General features: G+C 39.2%; 1 protein-coding gene across 1 annotated transcript in view; it reads left to right on the forward strand.

The window, feature by feature from the left end:
- Positions 1–27,104, forward strand: part of GRM3 (glutamate metabotropic receptor 3) — a 211,182-nt gene that overhangs the window by 117,374 nt on the left and 66,704 nt on the right. Inside the window, exon 3 of the mRNA XM_037129009.2 lies at positions 18,281–19,136. Coding sequence (XP_036984904.1) covers positions 18,281–19,136 — 856 coding nt within the window. The remainder of the gene's footprint in view (positions 1–18,280; positions 19,137–27,104) is intronic.

The raw sequence follows: 27,104 nt of genomic DNA on the forward strand, positions 1-27,104 counted from the left end.
ATAAACACCCTTTGACTTCATTAGATAGAAAATATTGCACATTTCAAAGCATATCATGTTAATGTTGCCATTATTTCTATACTTGAATCAAGAGAGAGGGAATTTGCTGTTTGAGAAAATAGAATTAAAAATATGCATCTGTCATACTTCACTAAAAATTTTACCAGATACATGCCAATCATTTTATATTTATATTATACCCAATATTACTGCTAGTAAAGGATTTTATATATGCCCTTCTAACATCAGTTTCTCCCAATGAAGTAAACAGCACTCTATAGCAGCTGTGTAAATATCTATTTATCCAAAGTAATTAACAAACTTTGCAAGGGAAATAGATATTTTTAATCTAATTTTACTCTTTTATTACCTATACATTCCTCAAAAGAGGTCAGATTATTTTAGGGGGAAAAATGTGGGCTATTATAATCCTGTACTGTTCATAAGGGAAGAAGCCGCCTCTTAAGCATCAAAGGACTTGGCTTATTATTTTATTTGTCTGGTTCATATCACCAAAAAATCACAAATGCTGATACAGTTTTTATCTCCATGATATAAGTAAATAAAAAAACGATAGATGCTCTACTGAAAATGATATAGATATTGGCATTAGAAAGACTTGGGTTTGAATTCCAACCCCAATGTGTACTAGCTTACCTATAAAATAAGGACAATAGCTTCTATCTTAAAAAGTTGCTGAAGAGATAAAAATGAGAGCAATTGAAATAGACCTCATCAATACATTCAATAAACATCACTAAAATTATGGGAAAAGTCAGTGGAAGATGTGGACCTAAAACCAACTCCATGGCCTCCCCTCCCTGTGGCCCAGCAGTCCCACGAAGTCACTGCGGGAGCCCCATGTACTTCATCGGCAGGTCAATCTTTGGAAAAGCCTCACTGTTGCAGGGCTTGGAGGGACCACTAGAGTGATAAAGTATACAGCCTTGGTATCAAGTAACTTAAAACCTGGCTGTGGGTATAATACTAGTATGTACTAACAGTGACCACAATTCAGAATATGTCCATGTGGCTCACAAGGTAAGAAATAACATTTAGAGAGGTTCTGAGGATGACTGATAAAATGAAAGGTGCGCTGGAGAAAGGCTAGTTGGGCCACAGTGTGAATGAGATGCCGGATACGAGGATGGCAATCAGAAAGTTGTGGCAGGTTTTCCGTGCATAAGAGGACGGAGACCCTGACAGCAGTAAGGAGGTGTGCTGAAGAGGAAGGGAAGGTGAGGGCTTTACCCCCTCCTCCATGGCCCCCAGCTGTCCTGATTGCTCAGCCTTGATTAGATGGTACACTTTTCCCAGCCAAGGTAAGTTTGGAGGTGGAGCAATTTGTCTATGCAGTGACCTCCAGGTGGTTTTCCAAGGAACTCTGTCCCACAATGTCTTGCTTTCAGCTAGGCATCATGAATGAAAGAGGTCTTTGGGAACTTTCCTACAGCTAATAATTTAAGTGTGTTATCCTCTTGACACATATTTGTCTTTTAATAAGAATTCTAAAATATGGTCAATGGCATATTTGACCATATACCAGTAACAAAACAATAAATTCTAATGATGAATTTAAAGGACTCTTGTACACTAATCAGGTAAACATTTAGTAGAGAGGATTTTGGGGGTACCTCTCACACTCATCTCCTTCTGCTCCTGGACTGGTTCTGATCATACACCCTGGTGTCTGGTAAACGTAGTAACAGCATGTAGCTTGTGGCCACAAAATTCCATGCCCATTAGACAAAGCTGACATCTATTTTTAACTATTTTTTAAAATCTTAACATGAAGATATGTTTATTGATTTTAGAGAAGGAGAAAGGGAGAGAGAGACAGAGACAGAGAGACAAAGAAATATCAAAGTGACAGAAAAATATCAATCAGTTGACTCTCTCATGCACCTATCTGGAGATGGAACCTGCAACCTAGGTATGTGCCCTGACCAGGGATTGAACCCACAACCTTTTGGTGTGTGGAACGAAATTCCAAACAACTAAGACGCCTGGCCAAGGTCATTTTTAACTACTTTCAACTTCCTGAATATTTACTGGAAAGTGTCTCTGCTAGAATAAGAAGGAGGGAAATAAGAGGATGAAATTGTAGGAGAAATGTACTAGTACAAATCTACCACACAATTTAAAAAATTCTTATTATCTACCCCGGCTGGTGTAGCTCAGTGTATTGAGCACAGGCCTGCGAACCAAAGGATTGTTGGTTCATTCCCAGTCGGAGCACATGCCTGGGTTGCAGGCCTGGTCCCCAGTATGGGGTGTGTGAGAGGCAACCACGCACTGATGTTTCCCTCCCTTTCTTTCTCCCTCCTTTAAAAAAGAAAAAAGGGGGAAAATCCTGTTATCTCATTGTAGTATCAAGTTCCAAACCAGGTCATAGATTTTTCAGTCACAAAATTATCTGTTGGGAGAGAGAGAATTATAGAGAATGATAATACTCATGCATCTTCCCTTTGGTGGCTGGGTCAGTTAGGTAGTATAATCTCCCCATTTGGGCTAGATTGCTTCCGGAGGTGCTTTCTCTCCAGCTTCCTCTTCTTTTCATTATCTTTCCACTAAAGGAGAAGAATTCTCCGGAAAGTCAGTAGAGAAGATAGGCCTCACTGTGCGAGTTCCTACAATAGGCAATATTTGCAGATAACAAAAATTACATGAAAGAAGAAATTCTTAATGATTTGCCGGGTTAAGCCATATCACCACTGATGCAGACTTGGGTAATTATTTTCCCAACACTTAGTAAGTAAGACAAACAATTCTGTGGTCATCCCTTTTATAAAGCAACAGCATTGATTTCCGAACTTGGTAATCAATGAAAGCTAGCATCATAATCCTTATTAGCAAATATACATGGGGTCTACCCACCCCTTCTAGTGAATAAGTTTCTTTTTAATGCATTTTTAACACTGTTCTTCAATTATCTATAAGCCTTCAATACACCCACTTCAGGGAAAATGGTATTTATTCAAGAAGAGAATCAGGCCAGTTGCATTTTGCTAAGCAGTTGTCTCTGTGGGACTTGTTTGGTAGCAGGGTTTATGTTTGTGCTTTTTCAAATAGACTATAGTTAGAGCTCCTGAGTTGTTCAGTCTAAAATGTCCTTTGAAATGTTCCAAAAATGTTCCTCACTCTTTTCAGAGGGTGTACCACTCTGTCAGTCTCTCTTGCCTAGCTGTGCAAATTGCAGCTGGAATATGACAGGCATAAATTGACCTCGTTATTGTTGTGCCCCCTAGTGCTAAAGTAACCTCAGCTACAAATGGGGATTTGGGTTAGACGGCATCTAAAAGCTGAGCTCATGGATAGGGCAGGGAGAGCCCTGAAAGGATCTTACAACCTCTCCACATTTGCAGTATAGTCAGAACCTTTTACAGAATTTTTGGTAATATTCATATCACAGGAACTCTCTATCCATGGGAGAAGGTCATTATAACATTATTTATCATGACATAGATTTGGAAATGCCATGCATTGCTCACATCATACCTTCGAGAAGAATCACCCCTTAAACTAATTCCCTTGCAGTGTCAGATTTTGCCTGGATGGGGTTAGGAGAACAACACATAAAGACTCCTCTCTATTATTCCTCTTCCACCCAGTGCCAAAGTGTGAAAAGTGGACCACCTCTGGTCAATGTATATTAAGTATTGCCATTCCTCAATTATTCATTCCTCCTTGAAATTCAAATGCTTTTTTGAATTGCTGGTGTTATTACAGGCAAATCAGAAAACCTGTTGAAAGACTTGGAGGTACAAAACCTTCAATAGTTCAGTGTCCCAGTATGAGATAGACTGCTGAATGGAAAATATTAATATTTTTGTGGATCAATAAATTAAATACAGAGCAGTTTCTCAGCCTTGGCACTATTGGAAGAGAAAATTCTTTGCTGTGTGGAGCTGCCCTATGCATTGTGGGACATTTAGCTACATCCCTGACCTCCCTCTACTAGAGTAGATGTCATTGCACCCCAAGTTGTGACATCCAAAAATATTTCCATACATTGCCAAGTTATAAAATTATCTGCCTTTTCCACTGACAAACTGACTGAGAGCAAGGCATAATTAGGACCAATAAGGTAATAGTTCTTAGAAATGAAATAGAATCATCTGGAAAAAGGGGCGTGCAGGAAGTGATTCTTCTGTCACTGAAGTTATTCAAATAAAAGTTGGCCTATAGTTGAGGAAGTCAAAGCAACATATTAGTATCTGAGCTACAGGTAGGTGCTCTTTGACTTACAGTGGGGTTACATCTTGGTAATTGTAAGTTGAAAATATTGTAAACAAAAATACATTTAATACACCTCACCTACCAAACATCATAGCTTTGTGAAGCCTACCTTAAATATGCTCAGAACACTTACATTATTAGCCTAAAGTTGGGCAAAATCATCTCGCTGCTGCTGTCCAACATCATCACAGAGTATTGTACTTCACATGGCTAACTCTGGAAAAGATCAAAATTTAAGATTTATTTCCCACTGAATGTGCACCACTTTTTCACTCTTATAAAGTTAAAAAACTGTAAGTCATACCATTGTAAGTTGGGGATCACTTGTATAAGGCATTTAAAGGCATTTCTTAATTTTAAAATTACATGTTGCTCAAGCAAAATACTCCACTATTAGGATGTGAGTGAAGTATCTAAAACCTGAAACAAATAAATAATAGTCTCTTTTCCATCAGGGTCACTTGAAGAAATCTAGTCAATTGTCATTTCATTTGGTTATGGCAGTATTTTTATGAACTTGGTGAATCAAGCTTCTCAATTACTAACATATTATAATGAGGACACTCACAACATCTTTTTTTCATCAGAAAATAAGCATTTATTAAGCATATATATTTTAGGTGCAGCAACACCACTATTGTGTGGAGTCTGGGTAACATGAGGCAGAGAGAATGCTAAATACAATTTTTAAATAGTAGACATCTTATGAACTGCTGAGACATGTATAAACAACTTAGAAAATACATCAGATCCATAGACACAACAGGTCCAAGTGTAGGATCTGAGTATCAATTGACAACCTAAGTACTAAGAGACCAGGACGAATATGAGCAGAATGAGTGGAAAAGAATGGAGTCAAACAGGAACGAGACTTTTAGATCCATATAAACAGAAAACCTGCCTTTGAAGGTTTCCTGGAAAGTTGCCTTCTAATAGTCTACTGGATAGTATCTGCATATTTTCTCATTAAAGAGAGAACATAGTGTTTCTTTCCTGTGGAATGTAATGTTCTTTAGCTGTTTGTAGGCCTTGCCAAGTCCTTCCCTCCTTTAGTTCACAGCTCAAACCCCATCCCTTTTAGAAAATCTCTCCCAAGCTCCCATCACATAAATACGCACCTCTACTACTACCTTATTAAATATAACTGCTCATTTACATATGTATATTCTCCCACCAAACTATAAGCTTCTTTAGTTTAGGAGCCACATCTTTTTGGCTTTGTATTGAGGGCACCTAAAATAATTCTCTTGTATGTGGAGAGCGTGTGCTTTTTGAATGCATGGAATGAACAGAATGATAACCTAAAACACGTCCACAAGGCTGAAAATCCCCAAGTGAATCTTGGACTGGAGATCACAACCAAGATCTGCTTGTTCTAGATCACTGGATGTTCACAAAGGAAAAGCAGCATTTGCCTACGTGGGAAAACTGGTTTTGATACAAAACACAGATGTTGTAGTGAAGTGGGCACGAGGACAAAATTTCCCCCACCTCTTCCCCTCCACTGCCTCACATGTGCCACAGAAGATGCCTTGATTTGAGAGCAGCTCTCAGGCTTTCCCTCCATCTGCCCTTACACTGATTATCCAAAGACCACCCGAGACTCAGTACGACTGGGCACCCAAGACCATTGCAGATGAGGTCAATGCTCCATCCATACTCTACTCTAGTTGTATCAGTCTCTCCACATAAAGTGTACACAGAGGGCCGGCGGTGCTAGAACTTGTGCTGGTAGGTGACACAAAAGGAAAGGAAGCATCGTTCTTAAGAAAAGCACAGTGACAGCATTACAAATCCAGTTACCAATCTATCTTTAGTGCCTCTATCACTAGAAATGTCAAAAGGATAGCTGCATTTAGTGAGTTTAATATTATAAACATAGTAATCATAGCACAGGTACGTTAAAACTATACACTTTTAGTGTGACTTGAAAAATTTCAGCTCAGCGATCTTACTAGGATTTCTTTAACCCTTCATTGCTGCTCCTCTCATGCCCAAGATGAAATAGTAGTAGTACCCCTGTTGCTGGGTTATTGTGGGGGTTAAATGGGAAAACACATGAAAAGAGTAAAAATGGTGTTTTACAATAATGAGCACGCAACCTTTTAGACTTTACCAAATATTATCTGTGAGCCTTTTTGAACTTTAACATCCCCAGTCCAAGAGGAACAGTTCTAAGAGCAATCAAGGCTTATAAGGGTTTAATATCAAGTTTAAGTCTCTACCATTTTATAAGTAGCGGAATCTACATTAAAATGCACACAGCTTGTCTCCCTCACTGTTGTGCTGATCACCCCCTCACACAATCTAAGCTTCAGAAAAACCAGACTCCAAAGTTGTCTCAGCCAGAATCTTCGTGTGTCTTTGCTTCCCAGACTTATTATTCTAAGGCATTCTCACAAAGCTGATGGCTCTGAAAGCTCCTTCCATTGCACCTGCTTCCTCTCCTCCAAAAAGGGCAAAGCTGTTCAAGGACTTCGTCACAGGGAGAAAAGCAATTGTGATAGCCATTTAAAATTTTTTTAATAACCTTGTTTCATTGTAGAAAGTTTTCACCAGAGGTAACTTTCTAAAGGGCACTATTTTTTCCTTTCCTTCTTTAATTTATTACTTAATTTCTTTCCCTTCTATCATGTGTTTATTGGGAAACTAGTCCTGGAACAAGTAACAGGTTAGTGTTAGGACCACTATCCACAGGGCAACAGACTGGCCCAGGGCTGAGAATCAGCTTCTGTTGCATCACATCTGGGACTGGGCATCAGGGAATGAAACACAAGGTATACAGACACTCCTGAAATATCAACAAATGTCTTAGATTATGATTATAGATTAATTAGCAAACTAACTGCAGTAGGACTCCTAAGATACAATTTTACTTTAATAACACAAAGTTCTCTTTCAAAAGTATTATTAAATATATGCCTTTTCAACAGCTCAGTATGTACAGGGCTCAGTATTTCCATATGGGAAGAGCCAACACTTAGCAGTTGATAACAAAGTCCATTGATTTAATGTAGTAGAAGAGCTTTTACTGCTCTGTGAAACATGCAGCTGAAAATTTATAGAACATTTTTCCAATTAGTGGACTTCGGAAATTTAAGAATAGTGTTTCAAAAACACCTGCAGTTAAACTCTAAATAAGCGTTGATGCTCCAGGTGGTGTATCAGTGGGACTTCGAACACTAAATTGCGATGGCTCTATTTTTGACATCACCACCTGGTAGATTATGAAAATCCCTCTGTCACTAGTGACAAAGTCCTGATTCTTGCCACAGGGGAGAATACAATAGAAGCAACACTTTCAAAAATTGTATTCTAAACATAGACCAGATTTCCTTGCCAAGCGGTCCGAACGGCAAAGCATCTGGAGACGTTTGCCATCAGTTAGCAGGGTGAAAAGTGCACAGCCTGCGTCCCAGAGACTAGCTGGTTCCTCCCAGGCACAGGCCCTCCAATTTCGGTAGCCGCCATTAGGTTCACAGTGTGGCCTCCTAGAATGCAAATTAGGCAATTAAGTTCTTCCCACATGGGAAACAGATGTGATTGACCACATAATCTACAATTTGTTCAGAATGTTTATATAAAAAGGTCTATATATGTATTAAGCACATATACTTGGGTTACATAGTAGCTTTAAGTAACATCATTTACACAAGATTTAAAGAAATTCAACAGTAAATGTAGATTAGTGTCATCCAGTGAATTTCAACTGTTATCAATGGCTACTTAACAGACTCTCAGGTTTTATCTCTACATTAAAGAAAACCTTTTTGTTATCTTTTCTTAGATGTTCCCAGAAATTTAAAAGCTCTTTAGCTTTTCATAGTCTCCAACGACCAATATCATTTATGACCCATTTGTTTCCAAGAAGAATTCAAGGTGACCTGTAGTGACACAAATAGGAAAACAAATTAAGTACTTGAGTAATTACTATCAATCAAATAAATGGTTTTAAGTGGACTCAAATTTTTCTTTACACCTCTAATCTTGACCTTTCTATTATTAATTTGTTCATTGTTTTTCGGGTTACATGATCCCTGGCCTTCAAGAACTCACAGCTTAACTCAGAATGAATATTTTGTCCATCCGATTACCCTTTCCTAACCCTTTCTTTCCAAGTCAGATGTCATCCACTGTACTCTTTCTAAAATATAACTTTGGTCACGTCCTTCCCTTGATTAAAAACTTTTAATGTCATTTCATCTCTTAAAGGACAAAATTCAAATACTCTAGCATGGCATATAAAATACTGGGCAGTCTAGACACATTCCCTCTGTGCTCCCTTACCTTAGCAATCTCTACAAGACACTGGGCACTTAGATAATATTGAGCTATCTGATCATACAAAAGCAAATGCACTTTTCCCACTTCTGTCTTCGTGTCTTCTTTCTGCCTAGAATTTTTTTTTCTTCTTTCTCTGCCTAGCAAATTTTCACTTACTCTTCAAGATCAAGCCTAAGCATCACCTCTACATGGGAGCCTGCCATGACCTACCTAAGTGTAATTAGTTGCTCCTTCTCTTGTGTATATATTTTTGTATATATGTATATACCTATATCTCAAAATTTTTATCCTCATTAGATTTCTTTGTCTCCTACCAGACTATAGCTTCCTAGAAGATAGTAGGAGGGGTACATTACTCATCCTAGAAAAAAACCTAAGTTCTACAATAGGCATTCATCAAAGTTTGTTGAATTAATGATGGCTCAATTAAATATTATTCATCATTTGTATCGCTTTATCACTTTTTGAGCATTTACTGTGTGCCAGTCAGTGAGTTAAGTGCTTCACATGTGTTATCATTTAATCCTTATTTATAACATCATAAGTCAGAAATGACTAATATTCCCTTTTTACAGATGAAAAATGGAAGTTTCAGGATTTAAAATAACTCCCCTAAATTCATACAGCTAGAGAGAGAAGGAGCTGGGATTTCAGTGCTGACCTGTTCGGTTCCAGTCCTGTGCACACTGAGTTGCTACACTATTTGTTTTTGTGCCTGACAACTCTGCTGAACTAATGACCACTTAACAGGAAAACCAGGAATAACAGAGTTCTGTTTGCCACAGATGATATGGTATATATCCCTCTGCCCTAATTACTGCCACTGAACCTCAGAAATAAGTAATAACCTTTTAAAAAAATTAGCCTAGAGTCCTCAGCTACCCCCAGACATACCCAATACCTTTTAGCCTTTGGTTAACAATGAACAAGAATAGGAATGCTTTCTTTTATTGATAAGGCTTTATTTGACATATTACTGTGATACAAATGACTTCCAGGACCACAGGAAAATATGGATTCGACTCAGTTCAACTCTCAAAAATCAATAGCCAAGGTGCTAAAGGACATGTGTCCACGGGCCTATTGTCATCGAGTTACCCTGAGAGTCATGCTTTTGCAGGTGTTGCTAGCAAACACAACACCCTCTGGACCCATTGTTAAGGACTGGAATCCAAACCGAGTCAGTCCCAATTTTCTCTTGAAAATTACTTTATGGGGTAAAAAGGGAACAAAGAGCAGATACAGACTGATTTAGTGAGAAAAATGCCTTCTTGTTCCCCTTGAAAGTACCTGCTAAGTCTCAGTGGAAACAAAATGATTCCTTAGGTAGTTCCTTGTTAGTAAGGGAGCAAGGAAGACACTTGTCAAATATGCAGTGGCACTGTCACGATAAGCAACCTGACATGTATTATAATGCTTGTCTCCTGAAAAAAAATATGACTCAGGAAATCCTATGTGGTCTACCTATCATTTCAGCCTCAGCACTGATCCATGAGAATGACAAAATGGGTGACCTTGCTATTCATAAGGTCTTTAGTCACAAATAAAGACACCCAGAAGTGTCTGAGTATCTGGGCTCCAAACCTCAGGTGTCAACTGCAATGATTTCAGGAGAGATTGGGATAGAAATTAGGGTTACTATGAGCTCTTCTGGGAAGTTTCTGCCATGATTAAGGAGTCCTTTGTCTGGAATGTCCAGGCCAAATCTTCAGGACCAAGCCATCCAGTGGAATATGAGTGGCAATATGAATGAATCTTCAACTGGAATTATTGGGGGCCCATGATATGTAAGAATCAGACTTTTGTAGACTATATTGAGTAAAGTGGCGTATACTGCACTGCATTATATGAGTTCCTAAATTCAGACTAATTTCTGGCCTTCAGACATGGGATCCAGTCAGTTTCTGTCATGCAGAACATTTCCAGATGTGCTGTGGGTAGTGTGGTCCCCCCTCAAAACTGACTAATCCTTTTCACAAAACACAATAAGATTGGCATCCTTTATAGGCAGATAACTCATGTGATGTCAACAGCTTGAATTCCTCAGATGGTTTCTCAACTGTGTACCACCTCCAGTTCCCATTTAAAATACAAGCCAATCTGGGGTGTTGCAGAGCTAAAAGTGCAACTTGACCAATCTGAATAGGAGGGTCACTGTGGGCTCTTTCCATCACAACTTTTAGAACTTGCTTTATGTAATAACCCAGGTTATCAGGGGGCATATGGTTCAAAGTGCAGCATTCAGTGGTTCTCTTCCAGGTTTATATATAAGCATTTCATTTTTTTTAAATTAAAAGAATGAAACAAAGCATTCAGCATTGTGTGTGTAATGAAAACAACTGAAGGGTTAGACTTATTCTTGGAAACCAGCCCCAGAGAGATACGTGAACAGCACCAAGTGCAAAGGCGAACCCATGGAGGTGATCATTGAGTCTGCTGACTCCCAGGACAGCAACAATGGGTTATTTTCCAATTGCACATAGTTTAGCTCTGTAGATAGCACTTTTGGAAAGTGAGCACTTGATGCCTCTTTACCATCTGGAATTTTTATAGCTAAGCACAGGTCCACATAAAAACCAGTGACTGTTAACTCCCCTTAAAGTACAAGCACAGCCTCAGAAGTCATAAACAATGAAAGTTCTGAAAAGAATCCTCATGATGGACAAGCACTTTAATGGGAAGCTTATTTCTCCTAGACTCTAAACTTTCATACTTCTTCTTCTCTTCTATTGAAAAAAAATGGCATTATGTCACCAACCTCACAAGGCACAAAGCTCATGTTTGAAATGGGAACATCATGGATGTCCTGAATAGAAAGAGTGACCACAGAACTGACTGTGATGCTCAGAAATGACTCTGAAATTTCCCACCCATATTCCCTTTTCTTACAACATCAAAGAATTCCAGACCACCTGCACTCTTTCCCAGAGTTCACACTCTTTTGCTCCCATGATCAGATTGTCTTTGAAATGAAGCATGACATCTGAGTCCCAGGACTTGCTAAAAATATCAGGAAAAAGAAAACTCCCAAATCAATTGGCCTCTCACCCAAAATTCTTAACAGTGAATTAGGGGGGTTGGATGCCTACCATAGCATCACTCCACAAGCAGCTATTGATTATGGGAAAGATAAAGTTTTAGACATTGCCAAGAAAGAATAAAGTAGTGAGTGATATGAGCTCTGAGTGTTTGGCTGCTATGTGTCTTGTATGTAATGCATTTGTCTCCGGAAAAGCCTTACCCTTACCCTACAGCTGATCTTAGTATCAATTCTTTTGGTCAAGCCTACCCTAGATATAAATTTATATGACTCCTACTTTAGGTTTATGGGGTTTAAGGATTAAGGCTTCATGAATGAAGCCTTTAGCTTGTTTTCTGTAGAACAAAAAGGCAGTTTTCTAGCCTATAGGGAATGTGTTCAATGGCCAGATCCAGTCTATATAATATTGACTTCCTTTTGTATATTCCTAGATAGTTAAAGGTAATTTAAAGAGATTGACTTTAATGATATGAAAACCTTTTTTGTCAGATTCCTTAAGTTCTAAGCCAATTAGTTATCTTACATGTCAATATTATTTTGGTGAAAATTGGCTATAGTTAATCAGGGATACATATTGCACAGAAAATTGTTTATCAGTGGTGTTTGGGGTAGCTTTACATTGTATGCTGGTACTCGGCTATATTTTACCCTGGAGAAACCTACCCTTGTAATTAGAAAAGATTATACAAATGAGCAGGAAACTATCTTTATTTATCAACTCATTCACTTAAAAAACATTATGTAGCCCCTCTATACTCTGCAAGAAATTAAAGAATGTGCACACAATTCAGCCAGAAGCACGATGTCAGGAAAGCTTTCTCAGAAAAGGGGCCCCTGAATGGATTAGCTGAGCAGACAGGTGGTAAAGGTCATTCTAAACAGGAGAGACGTGCAAAAGCACATCTAATGTAGATTTGAAAACAGGAGAAACTACAGATTTGAGTTCATTTGGAGGGACAAATAATGGGAAAACGGTGGTAGAATACGAAACACTGGTGTGTAAGACAGCTATTGCAGGTGAAGGCCATCCTAAATAACTCCAACTTACCACTACAAAACTGGGAGAAAGACAAAACTACTAATTTTAGGTCATAGTATCAAAAACCTAAGGAAAACCTGAGTTACCTAGCCAAGACCAGCATCCACAGCATTTCTCCTTGAACCAAAAAAAAAGAAAAAGTGAATATATTTGTGACTTGATAGGTTGCAATGAAAACATTGCAATACCTAGTCCTAGATGAACACAAACCACCCAGAAAATGGAAGTCCCAAGGTGTTTGAACATTGACTATAAAACTCTAGTACAGGCTACATGTGGAAAGGGATTCTGCTAAGCTTGCATGCCCTAGTCTCTTAGGCCCTAGGAAATAACAGGCTCTGACATAAGGTCATTGTGTTTCTCAAATAAATCACAAAGCCAAGTCTGACCATGATATGTATAGCTTGGAGCTTTCAACCATCCACTTGAAGTTTCCCCTGAATTCTTAGACAACTCTTGTTACCCCTATAGCTAGTCAGTCAGTAAACAAATGGTTATGAAACCACCACAAAGCATAGACTGAAAAATGAAATATATTTAATAACGGGGAATGATTGCTTATTGTCCTGAAATCAAGGAGTTCATGACATCAGAAAATTGTTTTAAAAGACAAAAGTGTTGTAACTTGAAACACATCACTACATTGTAGTGAGAGGCATTGAGTAACACAGAGGTTAAGAGCTTGGATTGCAGAATAGATTGAATTAGTGTGGGAAGTTGACCATAGCATTAAAATGCCTGGGATCAAATCCTGTCTTTACCATCTATGGGCTCTTCCACAAGATCTCTAGATGCTTTGTGCCTCCATCCCTCAGTTTCAAATGGGGTAACAGTATCTGCTTCCTAAGACTGTAATGGGTTAAAGGAGATAATGCATCTACAACAGTTGGATCTAAGTTAGAATCTAAAGAGAGCAAAGCACTTAATAATCCCTCTCCGATTTTAGCCACCTTTGGATTTCTGCAACATTTAACTTTGCATCTGTACCCTCATTTTCTACTAGTTTTCTTACCCTTTCTTCACTTGTGTAGTTTTTAATTTAAAGCCAGAAACATACATCTCTGCCTATGTGATATCACCTTATCGCTAGTGAGGAAGACAAGTCCTTTGGGAAAATCAAGAGACTGGGCCTTAGTTTTTGCTTTTCCACTTACTGGTTGTGTATATTTCCAAAAGTCCCTGTGAACTTCACTTTTCTCACCTATAAGCAAAAGGCTTATTTATCTTTATGGCTCCTCCCAGCTCTAAAATGTAAAGATCTTCTGGCTTATTTGTAGTTTTTTCCAAAGTCATTGAAATAAATTTAATCTTACCTGACCATCTCATATAAACTTTCTTTCAAACTGTTCTCTTATATTTAACTTCGTCATCTAATTCCTATCACTTTTTCTTTTCCACAAGAGTCCAAGTACTGTCACCCCTTGATGCAGGTGTGGCCCTCCATGGCTGCAGCTCTTCCCTGAATGGTTCAACTAACGTTGAAAAGATTCCAGTGGAACTGACTCTTGGTGAATCTATACTAATTCTTGGTAACTGCCTTATTCATGACTAAGTGCTTGCATGCTCTCTATTAGAAAACTCGGTTCTAGAAAGTTACCAAAAATATGTATATCATGCTTATTAATTTATATTTGTTCTTGATTTATAGTTCCTTAATTTGCCTTACTCCGGCCTTTGCACCCTCTGACAGTCCTCCCATTATTGGTTTCCCAAAGATTATGAGTAGTGTTTAATAATTTAATCTGTGATTTCTTCCAGAACTCTGCACTGGAAGCAAACTCAATTACTAAGATTATTGGTTTTCTTTGCTCTTCTGTCCCACTTTGATGTGACATAACTTTTTTATATTATTGTATGACCATTTCCAGGTTAGGAAACATTCTCACTGAGGAGACTGAGGAAGCAAGAGGGACGAGTCAGGGTCTTTCTTTTACTCACTTGGAACCAACGTCCCTGACTCAGCGGTTCCTACCACAAAAGAAGGACAAGTACAGCCACTCTGCTCCTTCTTCACATTCTGTGCTGCAGCCTTCCTAATGCTCACAGGTCCATGCTAATCTTTTATGCTGTCCCTAGGGAGCCCAAGGATCCAAAACACCAGTATCACCCAACCCTTGTCACTAGCTCCTTTAATGCTCAAATTAATTCCCCAGTGCAGGCTTGCAACCCAATGGTTTCTTTGAAGACCTTGTATTTTCTGTCTTCTTGAGGCTATTTTGTATTGTTTGAATTATTTTTTAAGTCTTTCTATCTCTCCTAAGCTATATACCTTTTTAGAGGTTCAATCCATAAGAAGCAAAAACTCCACATTTAAAACATTTTTTCTAAAGCATATATAACTAGACCCTGTTTTTTCTTCCTCCACTCCTACTGATAATCTAATTGGGTAACTTTTTCCCAAAATTTTACATTACTTCCCCATCCCAGAATGGTTCTTATTTTTAAAATTGATGTCCAGTGTAGGAGTTCCCCCTATTTCTTCATGCCTTCTCAGAGAAGCCATATGGCCAGGAAAGCAAGTCAAGAATGTTTTCGATGCCCAGTTTTTAGGCAAATGAGACAGAAAACATCCAGCTGACAACTCTCTGAACCACCGCCAACTCTAGTTTTAAGTTTTATGTTAAAGGGAAAGTTCCTGCTAATGGCAATTCGGCGATTTCTTGTATGTACCTCATTGCTATGGTTCCTCTTGCCTGTTCTTCCTACCTGGGTGCTTTTCTGTGCTTCAAAATTCAGATTTATAGTCATACAGGAGAGGGTCAACAGGAAGTTACGAGGGGACAGACATGGGACTTAAAGTGAAAGGCCTGCTTGTAAATCTTGATTTTGCCCCTACTTTTTAATCCATCATAAAAGGCTGTAGCGAATAGCAAAGGATTATATATACACATAATATATGTACATATATACACATATTTATATAATTAAATATACATATATATATATATATATATATATATATATATATTCCAGTACACTGTTAACTGGTTTTCCAACAGAATAAATACATGGTTTAACATGCAAAAACCAAACTATAAACTTTATCCTTTTCTAGAAATCAGGTTAGGGTAGATGAGGGAGGGAAAGGAAGGGAGATTTATAATCTGCTGACTTATGTGGTGATTACTTTTTTACATGAAGCATTTTTACTCTTATAATCCAAGGAAACAAATTTTAAAAGGAACAGCTCACCATAATAAAAGCAGTTCAATAGATTAAAAAAAATGTACTTGAAAAGTAACTAAATAAAATTTAATATTAAAAAAAAGCAGTTCAGCACTTTTGCTCTATGATTCAGTAGAGGTGATACAATTGAGAGTATGTTTACTCCCTTATTAATGTTCCATTCTCATGTTTTCAGCTCACTGAACATGCCCCTTTTCCCAAGAGTAGGTCACACTTTCCTCCTTAAACGCACACACACAGAAACTACCTTTAAAATGATGGCAACAATTGCAGTTTTATTCTAACCCACCACCTTCCCAACAATGCTACAGCTCACAGTCCCCCTCCCTAGCATAGAGAATCGTTGCCGTACTGCTGTTATTGCATGCCTAGTTCACTCTCCTGTACAGCCTGCCTTGCTTGGAAACTGTTCTTGGATATCTTGGAGAGGCAGACATAAAGCCACAAGATGCTACCAGTCAAAAGACAAGAGCTGTTTTCTTAAGTAGCTTCGCATTACTTGTTCCCCTTGGTTGAACAGAGGCTCACCAACTTCGGATTTTTTCACTGTGGTTCCTGGTTGCCAGACAATGTCTCTGGGCAGTTTTCAGGTCCTTTCTTTCTCCGCCTCCCTGAAGAGTTCAGGTCTTGATAAACATAACATGAAAGATAACAGACAGTAGCATCAAGCGGAGATGGCCTTTCCAGCACAACCCAGAAACTCCATAATCAAGCCAAGCCTATGCACAGACTTGTCACCAGTCTGCCACAGTGGTACATAAACCCAAAGGAAGCCAGGTACTCAGTACAGAACTCAGTACTCAGTATTGACAGTACTGGCTCAGTACCATCTCGTTCAGGCTGAGTAAACAAGCAACATTCCCATGTCCAAATGAGTCAATATAGACCAGGGTCTCCTGGCCCTGAGGAAAGAAGAAATAAATGCTCTAACAGCCTTCACCTACCCCCCACCACCTATCCACTCACTTCCATTCCCCAAATTTTACTCATCTCCGAAAATATTTTTTAAATGTCTTTACCAAGTGCAAAATGCAAGAAAGATTCAGGTCTTAAATTTGCATTATACTGCATGCTAAGAACCAGACTTGCTAGCTGTTCTATTTGTAGTTAAAGAAGAAGTACCAGGATTTGAAAAGCTACAGAAAACATTATCGATAGCTCTGGGCTATATCAAAAGTATTGGTTTCATAGCAAGCCAGGTCTCCAAGAACATGCTGTGTAGCTGTGTATGAATTTTGGCTGTTGGTTTTCTTTGCCAGTTGAAATGATGATTAATCAAGACTCAGATGTCAGTTGTTTTATGTTATTTGTGCTCATTGTTAACAGCTGCTTATTTCAAGCTGTGCTTCCTACATGTCAAGTATAAACCTGAAACCACAATTTCCAGAAAGAAAATCTCAAAGTACTTACAGAGTCTAATGGAATATTGAATGTCTTTGATTAAAGTCCACTTAGTATATTATATAACTTAACTAACATCAAAATAGAGATAGACTTGTTCAGAATATATGATGTAGTCAGGAAAAATAAAAACAGACTTATTACTAGGTATGTACATATAATCTGTGTAGATATTTTAAATATATTTTATGCAAATACTCTAGGCATAAAATGGTCCTTGATAAGCTAGTCTCAATCACCTTTTTTATTCTGTGATAAATAAAAATGGTGGCATATTATTGATAGGTAAATCAAAAGAAATTTAAATTCTTCACTAATAATAAGTTTTAAACATTTTGAAAGAGATGTTTTTTTCTTGACAAAGTCTTCAATAGATCCTTATTTGCTTTATAATCTAAAATACTGTAAGGATAGCATTTATATGCTTTCCTTTCACACAGTCCAAGTAGAAAGAAAGTTTTTAAAAGAGAAAAAAATCCTTACCAAGCTTTCAGAAGTTTAGAAAAGTATATGCCTCAAATTTGGGGCGGAGCAAATAGAACTGATTTTTTTGGGCTTAACCTAGATAATAAATGTCTAATTTGAACTGTCCATGTGGAATACAGTTCTCAAATTCAGCTCTTTCAGAAACTGCCGTTTTTAGCAAAAGAGGGGGAAGTGAGAATTCAACAACATCCAGGCTCTCTCTATACAACTGCAGCCAAGTTGTCTAAAAACTGAATTTGGCCAATTCACTGTAGCTCATTGCCTTTAGAAGAACCCCAGACACTTCAAACAACCACACTGAGGCACCCGGACAGGATTCATCCTAGTCCTGGGTCTGGTATAAAAGCTAGGACAGGGACGGGCAGCGGAGGGAGGGCTGCCGTTCTCATTTCCCCACTGTGTCCTTTCCCAAATCAAAAACTATCTGCTTGGAGCTGCTCTCTCATATCCAAAATACAGTATCCAGAAAATGTGTCTGGCAAAACATCAAGAAAAGCTCAGCGATCTACAGGTGATAAGGGAGCTCGGTAAAAGGTCTGGTGTTACTCATTGTTCATATCCTCTGGGTTCCTAAAACAAGTACTTCCCCTTTCTCCCTTCACCAGGTGGCAAACCTGCTCAGACTCTTCCAGATTCCTCAGATAAGCTACGCCTCCACCAGTGCCAAGCTCAGCGACAAATCGCGCTATGATTACTTTGCCAGGACTGTACCCCCGGACTTCTACCAGGCCAAAGCCATGGCCGAGATCTTGCGTTTCTTCAACTGGACCTACGTGTCCACGGTGGCCTCTGAGGGCGACTACGGGGAGACTGGGATTGAGGCCTTCGAGCAAGAAGCCCGACTGCGCAACATCTGCATCGCCACCGCAGAGAAGGTGGGCCGCTCCAATATCCGTAAGTCCTATGATAGCGTGATCCGAGAGCTGCTGCAGAAGCCCAATGCTCGCGTGGTGGTCCTCTTCATGCGTGGGGATGACTCTCGAGAGCTCATCGCAGCCGCCAGCCGCGCCAACGCCTCCTTCACCTGGGTGGCCAGTGATGGCTGGGGCGCGCAGGAGAGCATCGTCAAGGGCAGCGAGCACGTGGCCTATGGTGCCATCACCCTGGAGCTGGCCTCGCAGCGGGTGCGCCAGTTCGACCGCTACTTCCAGAGCCTCAATCCCTACAACAATCACCGCAACCCCTGGTTCCGGGACTTCTGGGAGCAGAAGTTCCAGTGCAGCCTCCAGAACAAGCGGAACCATCGGCGCACTTGCGACAAGCACCTGGCCATCGACAGCAGCAACTATGAGCAAGAATCCAAGATCATGTTCGTAGTGAATGCTGTTTATGCCATGGCCCACGCCCTGCACAAAATGCAGCGTACCCTCTGTCCCAACACCACCAAGCTCTGCGATGCTATGAAGATTCTGGATGGGAAGAAGTTGTACAAGGATTACTTGCTGAAAATCAACTTCACAGGTAAGCAAGGAGCCTCTAACCATGCTCTGTGGCGCAAACAGGTGATATCAAACAGGAATCAATCTCTGCTTCCACCCAGAAATTGTTTCAGCGCCATAAAAAACTGTTCAAATTGTTAAACAAGTACTCCAAGACACGATATAATGGTTCTTGGATGTTCTTATTTATTTTTGAGTCAATATTGTGGCTGGTACATTAAATGAAATTAAAAGGCCTCCTAGGTGGGGCAGCTGATTGAGGCAGCTGCCGGATGCGGGCTATGCAACATTTGCTCTCTTTCTTGTTGTTAGCTGTAAGATAAGACACCCATGATCAGGGCATTTAATCTTCTTTAGCAGAACTGACAACTCTGTAAGGAACATGAACTTCCAAGTCTTCCTTGTGGGTGATTTGAGCAAAAGAATCTCATAATTTTCGCAGCAGGTGAGAGAAAAAAAATATCACTCTTTTCCCAGAGTTAACCTGGGGGGCAGGGAAGGAAAGGTCACCAGAGCAATTTCCAGGCATTTGGGATTATTTCTTCTGCTATATAGAAACATTTCCATGTCAGCATTCACAGTTGAGGATTTTCTTAAATTATGTCATGAAATGAAACTTTTCCTGGGAGCCTGAGTATAACCAAATTGAAGAGTGATGGATGTCATTCTGATACAGTAATGAACATGGGAAAGTGTATTTAAAGTGGCTTTTTCCGCCTCTTAGTTTACTTCGAAATATGATCTAACTATGGTCTAAATATTTCTAAATATAACATTGCATTGTTACGCATTACTAACATGTAAGAAGCACAAAATCTTTAGGTTAGCACTCTCCACTAAAGTACAAGTAATAACAGTGCTTTGAAGTACTGGTTCTGGGGACTTCAGCTTAATTCCAAATCATTAAATGGTAAGTAATATTAGTGGGCACAAAAGGTTCTTATGTCAAAAATATTACAATGATAAAATGCTTTCATTTGCCTAAATTGCTAATAATCTCCCACAGCACTAAGGCATCATTCTAGTCTGCACAGTCTGTTTCCATTCATTTATCATTCAAGACATGGAAGTTTGTGTGCTCAAATCATACTTCTATTGGCGCAAGCAGCAATTTTCACATCTCCCTTAGAGATAATCACTCAGAAGTCAAATGGCCTGAAAAATCACTGGTACTACTGAGAGAGAATCTCATGACCATTGTTTCCTATTTTAGAGTTCCAATCCCTAAATCAGCCTCGAAAGTAAACACGGAAATGACCAGCCTGCATTCTTGCACCTCTTTTCTTCATTCTACCCACAGAAATCAATTATGTCAGCATTCCTTCCTACCCATCTGAGGGATACCGTCTCTTAACATAAAAATTGCTATTGTCTGTGGTAAAGCTTAAACCTTTTCTGCGCCCTGTATTCTCACAGGTGTATTCCCTATAGAAATACAACTGTGTGTGTGTGTGTGTGTGTGTGTGTGTGTGTCTACAGGGTCTCGCAGAAGTAATTCCTGCTATGGAATAGCAGGAATAGCACGACTATGTTTGGTAGGGTAGTAATATGGGCGTAATAACTTACAGTTTTAATTTGGACATTTCACCTAAAATGTCATATGCTGTGCTTGCGTACAATATTGTTATGTTACAGAATTATATGCTTATCATTTTGTAATAAAAGATTTTGTAATAAAAAAGGGACATGATTTGTGCTGGACCCTGTATATATAGTAGCAAATCAGCATTTATCTCAAAATCACAGATAAGTTCCTATTGATATCTCCACAAAATAAGAATGGACCATAGAGTCACTAAAAAAGAATACCTTTACCCTGAATATAAATGAACTCTCAGGTATTTAAATTGTATCTACAATGCACTTAATTCTTAAGGATGAATAAGCTAAGCATCCTTCTCCCCTCCCTTTAGGCTACTTTGGGGTAATCACTTACCTTTATTCACCATATGTCCTAATTAACTCTATTTTCCTAGTTCATGTCCCACTCCTGGGCATGCAAATATATCTACTCATCAACAGCTAATAGACAGGAACTCTTCAGTTCTAGGGAGCCCTCGAAAGGTGTTTTATGTAACTAAAATATATTGCCTTCCCTTCCCTTACAATTCTGAGTCTTAAATGGTAAAGAAATATGAAGAAATAAGGCAATAATTTGTATTAAAAACAACTTTTTTGGTCTGCCTTATTTAATTACTGACTGTACAAATCGTTTGCTGTGCAGAGTGGACCAGAGAGCGTTATTGTAGTTTTCTCAGTTTGTCCGGCCTTCCCAGCTATTCTCCATCTCTAAGAGAGAAGGGTGGGAGACAGATGTAAACCACAGAGAGGGAATTAGTCCAGCCACCAGGTAAATCTGAGAGTTGGACAAGAAAGTGCATTATTTTGGGGGGATACCAAGATGCTAAATTAACTAAACGTATGCATTACAATAATGTCCTAAGAGCCCTTCCGCTCTGCCCGCTCTGTCTCCACCGCTTGCCTGTCATCCCCTTCACTCTCCCTCTTTCCTGTTTCGCTCCAGCCACCCTTGTTTCCAAAATGAGGGGGGTTTTCACCGCCAGTTCTCTCTGCTTACAATGCCATGCCCTTTCCCCAGATACCTCCTGTGGTTAGTTAATCCCCTTACTCTCCCCAAGCCTTTCCTTAAGCTAACATGTAAGTAGATGTTAGCTTCTCAATGAGGCCCTCCTGGGGGTCCTTCAGACGGCAGCGGGCTACTCCAACCTCCACCACAGGAGCCCCGTTTCCCTTCAACCTGCTCTACTTCTTTCAAACACCATAATTTTTTCACCTATGCTAACATCACGCCATTTATTGTTTTCATGTTTGTTCTTTATTGTTTCATCTTCATGCTTGAATATAAACTCCATGAAAATGGATCATTATCAGTTATGCTCACTGATATATCCCAAGTATAATAGACACTCAGTAAATATTTGTTGAGTATGAATAGCACTTACTACCCAAACTCATACTTCCTGCTCTATCTCCATTGCTAAATCATGAGCTGTTCTAACACAGAGAACATACATTTCATCTCTGATCTCAAATACCCAATTCCTGCATTCGAGTGGACATTATATTAATGTTTACTGAAGGAATAAGGAATGAGAAAACAATAAAGAGATATATAACATGATTCAATTTTGTTAAAATCTAATGCATGTATTTTGTTCATTAACAAATGAATTTCAAAATAGAAATGACTTCTAGAATGGCTGGGGTTTTTTTAAGCTAAACACTGTCTGTTAGTATCATTGTATTTGAGAGAGAGAAACTTAAAACCAAACAGCCTTAGTGTTGGATCTCTTACCCGTCACTGTGTTATAGATGGAGGCCCCAAACTGAAAAGGATTTGCCCAAGCTCATCCATCATCTGACTAGTGGCAGCAGCCAACACTGAACTCCAGGTCACTGAGTCCGGTGCTACTTTTGTGCATACACAAGGGCTCTGATCCCAAACTCCTACCATAGTTCCTGACACACATCAGATAGTGATGGCATGAAAGTTCGTTAAAGGAATGAGAGATGATCCATCAGTAGGTTTGAAATAGGCTTCTTTCCGCACTCCGTTTTATTTATCACCCCCTTAATGCTCCTGGAGTTAAGTGGTTCATAAAACACCCATAATTTGGAAGCTGAGCCTTAGAATCCAAACCTTAGGGCATTAAAAGAAGTTTCAAAGCATCTTTTTATTAGTACAATTTTTTCATCTGAAAGAACCATGTCATCCAGAATTCTAAAATACATATTTAAATGAGAATTATGTCTAGTGTCATGTGATTTTCAAACTTGCTTTGAATAAAATTTCATGAGTTCATGATGTAAAAGGAAAGCTCAAACTACTCTAGACAGTGAAAAGCGGAGGAAACAGAGGAGGCTATTGAACATTTAAAGAAATGCGATATCACTGTCATTTTGTGTGCTCACAGCACAGTATAATTTCTTTCACATTTTATTCTGAGACCAGCTCCAGAAAGCAGGATAGAATATCATCATAAAGATACAAAAGGCTTTCCTCAGAGATGAACTTGCCCCTACTCTTCACTTGACAGAGGTGGAAATTGAGGATGTCAGTATTATTATCTTCACTTACTGAAGCACAGAAAAGGGAGCTCAATTGTCAGGGCAATGTGGTAAGCAGAGTACATCCAATTCTAAAGAAAGAGTTCCCACTTACTGAACGTACTGCCAGCGGTGCTCCAAGACATGTCCAGGGTTGAATGGGCCTTATCTTGGGCATAACATTTATAACATTCCTCTAAATGATTCGCAGGATTGAGCTAAAACCTATGATAATGGAGAAATTGAGAACTTGACAAAACAGGAAATTTGTGAAGATCACATGACAGGACAAACCACCAGGGTCCTAATTGAGTCATTCATCCCACAGGTATTTTTAGACTTTATGCTGAGACCTTGGGACCCAACAGTAAACAAGAAAGGTGTAGCCCCTGCTTCATGGAGCCTCCACCCACATCCAGGTGCCAGATGCAGGATTACTGGGTGCTGCAGGATTAGGGTCTTGAGTTCTGTTTTGGTTTCAGTTTTTGTTTTGGATTGGAATATGTTGTGTGTCTTATGCCCAGATAAAGCCTAAACTCATTAAACAAATCTTACTCCAAGGTCTTGACTTATAAGCAAGGGCGACTTCCTATTACTGCTGTACTGAGGATCATAACAGGACTGCATAACGGGACACACAGCTCTGGCTTTTTGTTGTTGTTTGTTTGGTTAGTTGCTTTTCTCTCTTTCTTTCTTTCTTTCTTTCTTTCTTTCTTTCTTTCTTTCTTTCTTTCTTTCTCTCTTTCTTTCTTTCTCTCTTTCTTTCTTTCTTTTGTCTCTTTTCTTCCTTTCTTCTTTTCTTCCATACTCATCTCTTGACACAAGCAGACACAAGCTGTTGAGATCAGAGAATACCTGGAGCTTGGTAAAGATGGTCCAGTCACATCCTAATGTTGACAGTTCTCCACACCCGGAAGAGGGGCAGAGGCAGCCAATGGCGAGTTCGGCCTTGCTGCTTGAGCTCACCTCTGTGTCTGACTCATCTAGTAGGTGCAAGGATCACTCCTGCTATGAGACTGTAATCGCAGAGCACAGGCCAGAGAGGGCAGATTTTCTGGGACACTACACTCCAAGGAATATGACTGAGCTGGCCCCAACCCAGCAAGGCTCTCCTCTGGAAAAGTTCAGGGCCATCCAAGGCACAGCGAGGAAGCCAAAATGGTAATGGCCACAACTTTAGATGAATGGGCTTTGAAGTCCCTGAAAGAGCAAACTGCTCTTGATCTTGCTTCCTCCCCTGGAACATTTGTAGTTCCCACAAAAGCACAGAAATTTGTTCCAGCTCTGCTGATCAAAAGCATTTCCAAAACGTAAAGATAAATATCCTGTACTTCTTTCTTCCCTTTTCTCTCTGGTCAGCTTCCTGGAGTCACAAGAATAAGATTTAAACCCCCAAAGGCCACCACTAATGTGGTTACTTATTTGTTTATGCACCGTGCATCTGTGCTTTGGTGTCTTAGAAGCCTGAGAAATGATTCTCATTTTAAGGTCACACAGTGGAAAACAGGAGCCTCTAGAAAACATAATTTTCCATTTTGGCCTGAACTTCCTGCTGTTGCTGCTGCTGCTAGTTATTGTTGTTTTGTTATTATTATTATTATATAGATATTATTATGACTATTATCATTATTTCATAACTTAATATTCTTTTATTCATTTGAAGAGCTACCCTATGAGACAGAAGAAAGTAATCCTTCCCAATAAAGTTTATAAGAAATGAATTCTACCACCTTGCTTATCAGAAAAAGTGTGGTAAATACACTATTTCCTAGATGTCTCCAGATTTTTTGATATGGTGTTTATATTTATAGTAACAATATTTACATAAATGTCTAGAGGTTGCAAAAATTATTCTGAGCATTTTTTAAAAATATAATTGCCCTAGCCAATGGCTAAGCTGGTTAGAGCATCATCTTGTATACCAAAAGGTTGCAGGTTTGATTCCTGGTCAGGGCATATACCCGGGTTATGGGTTTGATCCCCAGTCAGGGCACATGGGAGAGGCAACCAATTGATATTGCACTCTCACATTAGTGTTTCTCTGTCTGTCTGTCTGTCTGTCTCTCTGCCTCCTCCTTCCTCTCCCTCTGAAAGCAATAAAAACATATCCTCAGGTGAGGATTTTTAAAAAGTGTAATTAAAGTACAGTTTTAAAAAAAAGTTTAGCCTGTATTCCTGACCTTTGGGGACAGCTGGTATTCTCCCACAGTGACCTAGACATCTGAAGGTTTCTAATCTCTGTTACATTAGAAACCCATGTTTTTCCACTTATGCCTGCTCATCCTCAACATGACACTGGAAATCCAAAATAAAGGAAGTATTTACAAATGATTCAGAAAAAAAAATCCTGACCAGGAGGGCAATCATGAACTAAAATGGAACACTTTTTTCTAAAGAATTACAGAAGGTTAGATCATCATCTAATGAAGCAGAAAATTATGGAAGATGCTTCATCTGTTGGGATTCATCTGCTGACAGACACTTAAGATTGTTTCCATAGCTTGCCTATTGTGAATAATACTGCAGTGAATGAGGGAGTGAAGATAACTTCTTGTTTTTTAATTTTATTTAGTTATTTTTCAAGTACAGTTTTTTGTCTATTTTTCCCATCCCAGCCTCCCCCGCCCCTTGCTCCCCACCTCCCTCCTATTTCCACCCCCCTTAGTTCTCGTCCCTGTGTCCTTCCTATTTGTTCCTCCAAATCCCTCCCCCTTTTTCCCCTTAACTTCCCTTCCTTCTCCCCTCTGATCACTATCCCCTTGTTCTCTATTTCAGTGTCTTTGTTTTTTTCTTTCTGCTTGCTTGTTTGTTTTGTTGTTTAGCTTCCTGTTAAAGGTGAGATCATATGGTATTTGTCTTTCAGCACCTGGCTTATTTCACTCAGCATAATGCTTTCCAGTTCCATCCATGTTGTTGCAAAAGGTAGTAGCTCCTTCTTTCTCTCTGCAGCATAGAATTCCATTGTGTATATGTACCACAATTTTTGGATCCATTCATTTACTAATGGGCACCTAGGTTGCTTCCAACTCTTGGCTATTGTAAATTGTGCTGCTATGAACATTGTGGTGCATAGGTTCTTTGATATTGATGTTTTAGGATTCTTAGGATATAATCCCAGCAGTGGAATTGCTGGGTCAAAAGGCAGGTCGATTTTTATTTTTCTGAGAAAATTCCATACTGTTTTCCATAATGGTTGTACCAGTCTGCAATCCCACCAATAGTGGACTGAGGACCCCTTTTCCCCACAACCTCTCCAACATTTGTTGTTTGTTGCTTTGTTTATGATAGCCATCCTGACTGGTATAAAGTGGTATCTCATTGTGGTTTTAATTTGCATCTCTCTGATAGCTAACGATATTGAGCATCTCTTCATGTGTCTCTGAATGTTCTGTATGTCCTCCTTGGAGAAGTGTCTGTTCAAGTCCTTTTCCCATTTTTTAATTGGGTTGGGTGTCTTCTTAGAGTGGAGTCGTGTAAGTTCTTTGTATATTTTGGAGATTAAACCTTTGTCTGAGGTATCATTGGCAAATATGTTTTCCCATACAGTTGGTTGTCTTGCTAATTTAATACTGTTTTCTTTTGCCACACAGAAGCTTTTTATTTTGATGAGATCCCATTTGTTTATTCTTTCCTTTACATTCCTTGCTTTAGGGGACATATCAGTAAAGAAGATGCTGCATGAAATATCTGAGATTTTCTTGCCAATGTTCTCCTCTAGGACTTTAATGGTGTCACGACTTACATTTAAGTCTTTTATCCACCTTGAATTTATTTTGGTGTATGGTGTAAGTTGGTGCTCAAGTTTCATTTTTTTGCATGTAGCTGTCCAGTTCTCCCAACACCATTTGTTGAAAAGGCTATCTTTACTCCATTTTATGTTACTGCCCCCTTTGTCGAATATTAATTGACCGTAGAGAGTTGG

This window comes from Artibeus jamaicensis, unplaced genomic scaffold (assembly GCF_021234435.1).
Source record: "Artibeus jamaicensis isolate MK-2021 breed Jamaican fruit bat unplaced genomic scaffold, CSHL_Jam_final contig_787, whole genome shotgun sequence".
NCBI classification, from domain to species: domain Eukaryota; kingdom Metazoa; phylum Chordata; class Mammalia; order Chiroptera; family Phyllostomidae; genus Artibeus; species Artibeus jamaicensis.